We start from the raw sequence: 11,844 nt of genomic DNA, 5'->3' as shown, positions 1-11,844 counted from the left end.
TTCCTCTCTCGAATAGCCTAACCAAATGTTTAGTAATGGAATCAATTTGAACAGAGTCACTCACCTGAATCGTTTCTGGGATGTGGTTTTGGCGAGCCTGAATAACCGCAGTTTGAATAGAGCTGACTGTTGCTTCGATATCTTCGGGAGATTCAAGAGGCTGATCGAGATCAATGTTGTTGTCAATAAGCTGCTGGAATTCCACCCAATCCGCACGATGATAGTCCCGTCTACATTGTGGCCTCCTGACTACGACATTCACTCCCAATTCAACCATCACTGGGAAGTGATCCGAACTCAACTCGTTAAGGGCAATAGGATCACCGATGTGGCGATCCATGTTGGTAATGAAGAAATCAATTATGGAATGTACTCCAGAACGAGAAATGCGAGTGGGGATCGCTGGACTAAGAATCCTGTAGTGCCCACACTGTAGATCATCATTTAGAGTCACTCCATTTTGATTCCTCCTTTGGTTTCCCCAGGACTGATGTCGAGCATTAATGTCCCCGATGATGACATATTTCGACTGCCTTCGTGTTAGCTTGATGATATCGTTTTTAAGAAGCAACGCCGAGCCATCCCTGATTGACGTTTGTTTGGGATAATAGATCGCAATCACGATAATAGGTCCAATCGATGTTGTAATTTCCGCCCGCTTCGATGATGTTGAGTTTCCGGCACGGCAAAAGTCGATATCTGATGTTATTTCTGATGGCTAAGGCGACACCTCCTCCACCAGAACCAGCACGATCCATTCTCAATAGACGATAATTCGGGACTCGAATATTAATATTCGGTTTAAGATGCGTCTCAGTAACGATAGCTACGTCAATGCTGTTTGTCACCAGGAAGTCTGTCGATCTAGTTCAAGAAACAGGGTTGCAAGTTCTTGCATGCTATAAAGATCCTCAGTAGAAGAATGAGGTGATGGTGTTGACGTAGGTAGTAAACCAATAGCTGCAACCTTACTATAGCTCGGTTGCTCCTTTTTTGGCTTTTCGCTAGAAGAGGCAGTTTGGGGGGACCTGTAGGAAGTGGAAGATAAGAAGAACAGGAATCGTACGATAAACCATTGGAGGGAACTCTTTGTCAGTAAGTTCTGGAACCTTCTTTCTTATTCTGTGTTTTATCAGTAGCTTGCTTCCGGATGCGTTTAAAACCCGCACGTTTTGTACAGCTACGACTGGTGGCTGGGTGACTTTCGCCACAGTTAGCGCAATTGCGAGGTGCTTCCTCTAGAAGGCTGCAAGTGCTTGTTAGGTGGTTAGCAGCACACTTGCCACAACGAGTTTTCATGTGACAGTTTCTTGTTCCGTGTTCGAAACCAAGGCAATTCGAACATTGCGTTACATCCCGATGTTGAGGTTTGTATCGATCCCATTGTACCGAGATGTTAAAGATAGTACTGATTTCCCTCAGGCGAGTTATGTTGGCTGATCCTTTCTTGATATGGATCAGATACAAGACATTGGAATACCCATTATCTGGTGTTTAATGCCGAGTCAACCGATATACAGACAACGGATGAATATTGTGTGATTGTTCCAGATCCTTTTTATTGTTCTCCAACTCAATAGCAGGAAGACCTCTCAGCACCACCTTAAATGGTTTTTCAGATGGGGTTTCGTGAGTGTAAAACTCATGATTTTTTGATTTCAGGTATGAACCAATGATTTTGTATTGCTCCAGAGTGGGACTAGTAATTTTAATGCCGATGCTGCATATTTGAAAAACTGGCTGCAATTTCAGCGCCAGCAGTTCAGACCTCAAAGTCCCTATATCTCTCGATGTTGTGAAATAAGGTGGTACTTTCACTTTTTCTCAACATTAACTTTCTCGGTAGTTGATTCCTCCTCGGTATGGCCATCCAATAAAGCATAGCGGTTTCTTTCTAATATTGGCTCCTTGCCGGTGTCCGATCGATGTCAGTTGTTGGTGCCATGTGGTATGCCTGGTCGGTTGACCGGGTTTTCCCCATTATTGTAGTCCTCAAGTGTAGCCAGGTAGTTGATGAATCGCAGGTAGACAATTTGAAAAGAGAAATAAATAGCTTTTTAAAAATCAGGTAATGAATGGAGCTCCAAACACGTCCGTCTCTGTCGACGGTCGGAGTGGAATGATGAACGAAAGCAAAGGAAGCGCCATTTTATAAACCATAAAAGTATAAAATGTAAACCCCACCCTTATTATATTCGTAGCTTACCCTGAGAGAGTAACGAATAACATCGAAGTAAGTACCCAGCAAACATTAAATCGCATAACAAGTATATATATATATATATATATATATATATATATATATATATATATATATATATATATATATATATATATATATATATATATATATAACATCATATGCATGCAAAAGTGGAGGCCATATACTTACATGGCAAATGCTTACCGAATTTGTTTGGATGAATATGCAACTTTGACCGGCTATAATAGCGATTATGTTGAAATTGAAATGTGATCTAATATGGATATATTCATGAATTCTCGCGTAACTTTTGAAAAGGTCCAATGTAACATTTTCGCCAACTCGAGAAAAACGTAGTTGAAGACCCGAACATTATTTCGCGAATTGTCTTAAAAGCTATCAATCTTTATCACTGTTTTCACCACTAGCTGTCAAGAATAACTTCGTAAAACCAATCGTAACTATTGTTCCGTGATTTGAGATTAAGGTTGAAGCCTCGGAGCGAAAAATGTTACATTGGACGTTTTGACTGCCCGCGTTTGCACATTGGACATATTACGTTGCACTATAAAAATTTGAAACTAACTAATAAACAACAATCCAAATATCAGCATTTCGTTCTAAAGACTGATTATTATTGTTATCACTCGTTGAATTGCACTGAAATCGATAACAACACATGTAAGAAACAAATTCCAAAACGACCGAAGTACGACTGCGAGTTGTTTTGACTGCTTTGTTACTTCGGACGTTTCGGCCGTCGGAGGAAAGTGGCGTCCGAAGTAACAGCCGGGTGCTTGAAATTCGAATCTGTACATTGGATATTTTTTGTATCGGCGACAAAAAGATGAAGAAAATAGATACGTGAACGATTGTTTTTGTAATACATTCAATGATTGAAAACTAATAGCGTGCATCCATTAACTCGATTTGTTTACATTTGTTACATAGGACCTTTTCAAAAGTTACGCGAGAATTGTCAAAGCACCAAATACGACTTTTGCCATACTCATATACGATTCATTACAGACATAGAAAAAAAACAAATGCCACTAAATATTTTCGTGAAATGTTTATTATAGCCTCACGAATCGCCATTTTTATATATGAGTATTTATGTTTGTAGAAATAATAATTGTTTGATTGACTTGTGTTGGGAGTGGAATATGAATGTTTAAAATGGCACAGATTGATGTTTGGTGAAAACTGCTCCGATGTGGGTTCGAACTCCGGTCGTCTGGATTATCATCCACCAGCTAACTCGCGAGGCTATCTGAAATTTAATTAAACAGCGGTTAAAACTTTCGAGTGCATCAGTATTTCATTGACATTTCAATATGATGTAATATGTTCTTTATTAGGATCTAATATGATTTACTGTTTCATGATTTTCTTCAGCATGCAACACGATTTACTACAGTACTGAATTGATTCAAATTATACGCTCATACGACACACAAACTGCAGCAACGTAATATACGCATATGATGCGGATTAAATATATTTTACGACAATGTACATTATAAAATTGATGTTTATTATACCGAATTGCGATTTAATTTGATAATGGTATATAAAATCGAGTTTTTACATTTTATGCGATTTCAAATATACACGATACATACTTTGATTGATATTGGCACTTGGCACGTGCAAAATTATACGATTTAATGTTTGCTGGGTATACAGCAAGCTTATATAATGAAGAGGGCGGGGTTTACATTCTATACTTTTATGGTTTATAAAATGGCGCTTCCTTTGCTTTCGTTGATTTCTTACTCTACTCTCGCACCGTGAGGACTCGTTCGTTTGGGACCAAGCAGACACCTCGTTAGTCTTTCAGTGGTAAGGCACCACAAAAGCAGCTCGGAAAAGCGCACCAGTCGCAGGAAGCGTGAAGAAGAAACATCGCTATCGGCCGTGAACTTTGCGTGAAATTCGTCGCTATCAGAAGTCGACCGAATTGCTGATCCGCAAGCTACCTTTGCAGCATTTGATTCATGGAATTGCTCAGGATTTCAAAACCGACTTGCGCTTCCAAAGTTCCGCGGTTATGACGCTGCAGGAGGCCTATTCGAAGATACCATTTTGTGTGCTATCCATGCAAAACGCGTCACATCATGCCCAAGGACATCCAGCTGGCCCATCGTATTCGAGGAGAGCGTGCTATATTAGCTTCGTATATAATCAACGGCCCTTTCCAGGGCTCCAAATTTGATGGATTAGAGTTCAGGAAAGTTTTTTATAGGCCGAACTGAAAGGAGCATTTAGCGAAAATCGTGGTGTCGATGATAATTCGATACCGATAGGTGCCATGGATATGGATTTGATAGTGAAGAATATGAAATACATGGCATGATGTAGTGAATATTTCCCCTTATCGAAGAAATCAGTTTGATGAAACTGCATTATAAAATTATTTGTATACGAATGCCGCAATCGATAGTAGACTCTAATTTGCGCTGGGTAATTTCCTCGGAGGACTCGTTTCCTTCTTTGAGCATTAATAATCTCTTTCTGGCAAAACAAAGTGGTATGAATCACATTATTCGAAAGATAAAATGAAGATGTTTTCTGCAAATTTCCTTCAACCTCCAAACATCTCTTTCTCCCGTTTTTCGTTATTGCGTTCGCTAATTCTTTCTCACAACACCATTTCTCGTTTGAGAAATTGTTTGCCAGTGCGCGTAGAGCGGGAATTCCTTAAGATTCATTGCACCTCTAATAAAGTGCCGAAATACGTGGTCTTACTTTGATCGCACTTGATCGAAAAATCCAAAACTAAATGTATTTGGTCGCAGCATTATATGAGTAGGAAGCAAATAATCGCTCGAAAATTACATGATTTTCGCGATGTGAAAAATTTTCCGTTTTTCATGTTATGCTTCGAATATTGGATACGAAAATTATCTACTGATGGGGAAAAATAATATTCAGAAGCTTTTCTGTCAATTGCGATTGATTGAAAAATCACAAAACCAAATGTATTTGGTTGCAGTGTTGTATGGATAGAAAACATTAAAATAAACTCTTTCGCATGAATGTATTTTTCAATTCCCAGGGGAACTGATAGATTATTTTCCAGCAACGAGGGCTCCGCGCGTGTTTGTGTGTGTGGCGGCTGCTTCTATGTTTCAAGCGGAACCGTGGCATAACTCTCCTCTTGATGGATTCCTTTTGGCCTTAGGTGCACAAACAGGCTTTTGGTGACACCGTTCATCGGCGCTTTCATGATAAACGAAATTAGCTACACCACAACAGCGACAACATGCTCCAATCGCTGTTCAATTATAACTGAGTGGATTTCCGAGCGGTGCTCGCTTATATACCGATTGGTGATTTCAATAACCTGTTTTGAAGGCAATTTTAAGTCTATTGAAACAAGTTTTTGGATGAAAAAGTAACAAGTATATAACGCGTAGACATTTTATCTTTCGAATGAAGTGTTTATCATACCATTTCGTTCAGTTGTTTAAGAGCTATTAACGCTCATAATCTCCGGCGTAACGCTTTCGTTTTCGAAACTTTGATTTTACACCCCGGTATAGAAATGAAAGACGTAGTCCTACGTCAAAAAACAAATGTCGTTATAACATATGCTGATTACGGGAATCTCACTTGTAGCACCCAAATCTTTTTTTCGGTAGGACAAAGTGATTCTAAACACATTAAGGACCGCACGTTTTGGGGCAAACTTGAACGCTTCATTTGTCTGGATTCCACGAATGAGATCGTTTCCTTCGATGTGGATGAGACGAAGGCGAGCCATCGGTAGGCCTCATTAGATTCATAGCAAACCAAGGATTTAACCTTCAAGTGTAGAAAACATACAGCGTTCCGCAATGTATTAAAAAGCTGCTCTCCGGTGCTAAGCATACCTAACTCAGCTGTATCAAAGATAACGTCGCCAAATGGACGCTAAATTCGGGAAGTATTCGGGAACGAGAGCACTGCCCATCAGAAAAGGTGGACTGAATCTGCTTCTTTCAATACAAATGTGCAGAACTCTGTTTTGAGCAGGTATTATAGAGATTTGGATAGCACTCGTTTCGCTAAGTCCTTCTCGAATTATTTGGAAAATCCTCCAAATATTCCGGTCATTTCATCATGTTATAAACATCCCACATGTGCGTTGCGGATAAAAATGTATCAGCAGTTCGCCATGTCAAATTTACTCTCGTGGATACCTAGACCTAGAACACAGAGTTCTGTTTATGCTCAAATATGACGTAGCTTAGAAGTTGAAAACGATGATCCTCCACTACCAATGGAAGCTTGATCACTCACCGTTTGAGTAAGTTTCATTCAGAATACATATTTCAGCGAAGAAGTTCGATGATATGGGAAAATATTCGACATGACCATTCTATGGATAAATATGGAGTACTCAAAATGGGCGGAAAGTTTCAACACTCTTGAAAATGCAGAACAGATTTCATTTATTTTTGAAAACAGATCTGAATGCACTTTAAACAAATATTTGTTTGACGCGTCCACGTGGACATTATCTGTACCCCCACCCCCCTCACCGTGGACAAACGTGGAAATTTTCGTACCCCTTACCCCCCTAAAGTTGTCCACGTGGTATGTGGACAGACCCTTTGATCAGTACACGTTGATCAAATTTTGTCTGTCAAAAAGAGGCAAATGTTTGCTTCGGTCAAATAGTATATGAGCAGCCTTACGAAGGACAAAAGTAAACAAATAAAATAAAGCCAAGACAAAAAAAAAAGACGGGTGGGTAATGTCGGGGACATAACCGGAGTGACGTAGGACTATACAAAGGGGACAGCTTTCATACTCTAGCGGTACACACTCACAGGATAGAGACAAATCGGCAGACTCAGCCAAAGGGGCGGGTCCAACGAGACGAACGAATGAGCGTTAAAAGGGAGCGATGGCAAAAAAATACATTCATTACGATTTGTTCACTCGTTGGATTCACATACAGACTAAAAAGGGTCCTTTTCAGGATCACAAAAAGTCTAAAGAGTTTATTGTTTTGTTATCACTCGATATCCCCATCTTGTTCGGCTAAAACTTCCTGTTTAGCGATTTGTTGTCACTCGCCACAGCTTTCACAGTTGGAAAATTTCTTCCCATCCAGCTTGTGACATATTTTACAGTAAATAACATTCAATGGCACGTCGCATTACCACCACTCAGTGCCGGATTGGAGGTAATTTTAACCTGTAATTGAATTTTGCATTTGCGATGACAGTGGTACAGTGTCGACTTTCAATGTGGGGTCATAATTTGGATCTCTATGTTTACAAAAATGTCCAACTAAATAAGTCGCATTACATGTCCGTCCAATTAGCTAAATGTCGAACTAATTATAGATTACTGTACTTTAAATATGGAAACAATTTAAGAATTGGTGAAAATTGATTAATCAGGAAAGTCCCTAACTATCAATAAGCTCAGAACAACTGCCAAATTCACAAACTCATCAAATCCTGGCAAACAAATTATGAAAACATCAATTTGTGTTTTATTATTATTTTGGATAATGTTTTAGAAAGCATTGAACTTTATTTCCTAAACTCTTTTTTGGAAGGTTTAATGGCCCTGAAAAGCGCCTTGTTTTATGGAATGGTTCCAATTTAGAAAACTTAGTACTCGTGGTTTTGAAAAAAACCATTTCGAACGCCCTCGATGCCGCCTTGTTCTGGATTTGCCGCCAAAGCAGTTTGTATAAAGAACAAACTTTTTTCTTCTGCTACCTGATGCCGTTTTGCGATTGCGTTTGCCACTCGCCATTCGCTGCAACTGCCTGTTGTCTTGATGTCCGCCGAACCGAATGTGTTCTGTTCCGAATGCAGGTTTTCTTATCGTCGCGAGCAGCTTTGCCAGCTAACTCGATCACTTCGGCGGCCGAAGCTATATAACGCCGGCTAGGTGGACTGGTGCACCTAGCTACCTAGCTACCCTTGCGGGGAACTCCAGATCAACACGAGCGGGAACTCCAGATCAAGGTTCGAGCGGGATTTTGCCTTTCCCTTCACTTTTCCTCCTTTGCCATATCCAACCATGGCTGCTTGTGTTGGTTTGTTGATGTGAGGTGATGCGAAACGATGTGGTGTACGGTTCGGATGAGAATGATCGTTACGGCAGCGGAGAGGGGATTTTTAAGCTGACTGGCTGGCTCGAGAATTACGCATGTGTGAGACTGCGACCAATGTTTCCCTCATTTTTTTCTTTTTCCTTTCCAATCGTGCTTCATTCTATTTCGCTGCTGCTCTGGTTGCCCGTTTTGGTCGGTACGATTTGAGGAGCACAAAATGGACCAATCAAAAATGGGCACATAGTGTATTTGGACAATGCTTGATATTTCACAATTATTCAATTATTTATCTCAAGAAAAATGAAATGTTATTCGTTATGATAGATGCGTAGATATATTTCCTATCAATTGATGCAAAAACCTTTGCGATCTATTGAGAAATGCTCGAGTTATAAGCGTTCCAAATCTTGCATTTTTTCCTACTTGTTCAGTGCCTAGATTTCCATTTCACCCCCTATATCTTCCGGTTAGACGTAGTCCTACGTCAAAAATCATATTTTTTTGCAATTCGAAACTGCCTTAGGGCCGACTAATCTGATAGAAAATAGGCCTCATACAAACTAATGTCGTATCCAGATGTCGACACCATTTCGCCGTCAACGCGAATAGACGGTGTGTTCAAAATTTCTCCACAAAACCAAATGTCTTCATAGTAAAACAAATGTCTTCATAATGACATGTCCTCGAACCTGGCATCTTTGATTTGACAAAAAAAAGTTTGACACCCCCATAAATTCTGATTTATTTGCTTGCATCAAAATCCGTCTACATTTTGACATTCGGTAAAGTGAGAGTCGAAAAGGTTAACCAGCATGTAAACAGAGAGAGATTTGTTGAAAAGAGCAGAAATAGCCTGAACTGGAGAGAGTGGTATCGATTCATTCCCAGAAGAGCGTATCAAAACAGCGTGCACAATTCGTAACTCTCACTTTATCTTCAATGAAATGACACATAAACAAGTGAACGTCAAATCGGTAAAAAGGCAAAATTACCACGTCTACCCGCGATCGGACGACGAATCGCTTTCGGAAATTTTAACCACTATTTTGTCGCGTAGAAATAGAATTTTCCTTCGAACAGACATGGCCATATGAAGTTGAACAGTGACGAAAGGATTTAAATTTACAAAGTCAGCAAAAAAAGACAAAATGCAGTCAAGCCATTTCGCCGTGGTTTTGCTGATGCTGGCAGTAACATTGTGTGCCGTTTCGGCACATGGCTGGGGTTCCGCGGACATGGAAATCTTTGATCTCGTTGAGGAGGTCAACGAAAACTTCTACGATCTGATGAAGATCAATCAGGTGAGCACCGTTCGGAATACGCACGTAACTAAGGTACAATAAGATTAATGGTTTCATCCCATTCCACAGAACGCAACAAGTCAGGAGATAAAGCGAGCCTTCCGGACACTATCGGTGGTGCTGCATCCGGACAAGAGCGACGCTGAGGATGCGAATATCAAGTTCAGGAATCTGGTCTCAGTTTACGAAATATTGAAGGACTCGGGCAAGAGAGAGATTTACGATAAGGTTCTGAAGGAGGGTCTTCCCAATTGGAAGTCCGCACTGTATTACTATCGACGGGTGCGAAAGGTTGGACTGGCCGAGGGAGCCGCTATTTTGCTTATCGTGGCAACGGTGATGCAATATTTCATTGCTTGGGCTGCGTATGCAGAGAAGAAGTATACCGCTGTGAGTATTGAGAATTCGCATTTTTCGCAATGCAAACATCACATTTTTTTATTTCCCTGAATAGGAACAACTTTTTGGAAGTAAGCTCAAAAAGCTGCAAAAGAAAAATAAGACCAATGTAGACATCGACACGATTCTGAGCGAAATTCCTACGCCAAGCGTGTTCAATACGCTACCGTTTCAAATTCCGCTGTGTTTGTGGCGAACTGTGACTGGAACTCCGGGTGCATTGAAGTCGGCAGTCAGCTTCTACGTTGAACAGAGAAGACTGGAAGAGGAGCGCAAACTGAAGTGAGTGTTTCTGCGAATATTATCGTTTTCGGGATGCAAGTCATAAATTTGCAATTTCAGAGAAAAGGAGGAAGAGGAACTTCAGCAGAAGCTAGAGGAGGAGCGCGCTCGCGAGAAGGAGAACCGTACACTACGCAAGCGCAACAAGAAATTCGTGGCTCCCGAGAAGACCGACGAGGAGCTGGCAGCTTACACGCAGAGTATCATCAAAAGCTCCGGCCAAGCGGATGAAGCATCCGGTCGCTCGAAACCAAAGCCCCTGGTCACCGGTGGACTCTGGACCGAGGATGATTTGAACGAGTTGGTGAGGCTGGTGAAAAAGTATCCCGGGGGAACCACAGATCGGTGGGAGATCATCGCGGAGATGATGGGCCGATCGGTTTCGGAAGTGACCTTCATGGCTGCCAAGATGAAGGATGGTGGGTATAAGGTGGCTGGTCAAACGGAGAGCGTGGCGGAAGCGATCGTGCAGGATGCTGTCAAGTTGAAGGTGAAAACGAAAAAACCCGAGCAGGGGGCTGCAGCGGAAGCGAACACAAACTGGAGCCAAACCCAGCAAGCGGCATTGGAGTCGGCAATTCAGAAGTATCCGAAGAGTGGTTCCTCGGATCGGTGGCAGAAGATTGCCAACAGTGTGCCGGGTAAGAGCAAGGAGGAATGTATGGCACGATATAAATATTTAGTCGAGTTAGTCAAGAAGCAGAAAGGAGAAAACAAGGAGAAGGACACTGCGGAGACGGTTGCTGCTTCCAACGGGGAGCAGCCACTTGAGGAAGAGCGAGCGGACGAAGCGAAGCCTAATTCGAACGGGAAGCAAAATCGGAAACAGGAGGCAGTGGAAGACCATTCAGAAGATCCGGAAGGTGAGGCCGGATCAGCTGGAAAACCTGCGAGCGGAGGAAAGGCAAAGAATAAACGACGGGAGCGCAAAAAAGTCATCGAATATTATAGCTACGAAGATTCCGGAGAAGGTAGTGACGCTGAAGAGATTTAGCTAAGTTCGGTGATTGAACTTTCAACGTGTTCTAGAAAGAAGTGTGACTAATGATAATAAAGAAGCACAAAAACTCAGTTTATGATTTTCCATTCGAGAGAATAGATGAGATCCTCATACATAATGAAATTCAATTACCTATTCTTTAGTGACTTGGCTCACATATGCAATCATATGAGCGCTTGAGCAATACAAACGATGGGCCCTATAATAGAAATCGAATCGAGGATTCGATACAATCACTATCACTATCACACCGAGTAAAATCTGGAATTATAGAAATCGAGGAAAACAGCTCGATTCGTTTCTCTGGTCGGACTTCAGCGGCAGTAATGAAATATTTTGAAACGAGTTGTAAATGTTTCACAAAGCACTATAGAAAGGATGCCAAATGTTTTTTTGAGACATCGGCTATGAAAATAATAAATATCTATTCTTTCTTTCTTTCTTTGTTTTTAAGAGGCTTTAAACTTTGCAGTTCATTCGCCTCTAGATAAATATCTATATTTCCAAAAGTGTTAATATGGTTATGTTTTGGAGAAAACTGATATTCCCTCTACGAATGAAGCTTAATGGGTGTAATGCATGCATGGATGTG

General features: G+C 41.1%; 1 protein-coding gene across 1 annotated transcript; it reads left to right on the top strand.

The window, feature by feature from the left end:
- Positions 1-8,717: 8,717 nt before the first annotated feature.
- LOC129761879 (uncharacterized protein F54F2.9) lies at positions 8,718-11,323 on the top strand. Its single transcript, XM_055759708.1, has 4 exons — positions 8,718-9,571; positions 9,641-9,961; positions 10,026-10,252; positions 10,313-11,323. The coding sequence occupies exons 1-4, from the start codon at positions 9,419-9,421 to the stop codon at positions 11,244-11,246; spliced, it is 1,635 nt and encodes a 544-aa protein (XP_055615683.1). The 5' UTR covers positions 8,718-9,418; the 3' UTR covers positions 11,247-11,323.
- The last annotated feature ends 521 nt before the right edge of the window (positions 11,324-11,844 follow it).

The sequence above is a fragment of the Toxorhynchites rutilus genome, chromosome 1 (assembly GCF_029784135.1).
Source record: "Toxorhynchites rutilus septentrionalis strain SRP chromosome 1, ASM2978413v1, whole genome shotgun sequence".
Lineage (NCBI taxonomy): Eukaryota > Metazoa > Arthropoda > Insecta > Diptera > Culicidae > Toxorhynchites > Toxorhynchites rutilus.
The sequence above is the reverse complement of the archived record's forward strand: the minus strand, read 5'-3'. Positions and strand labels throughout refer to the sequence as shown.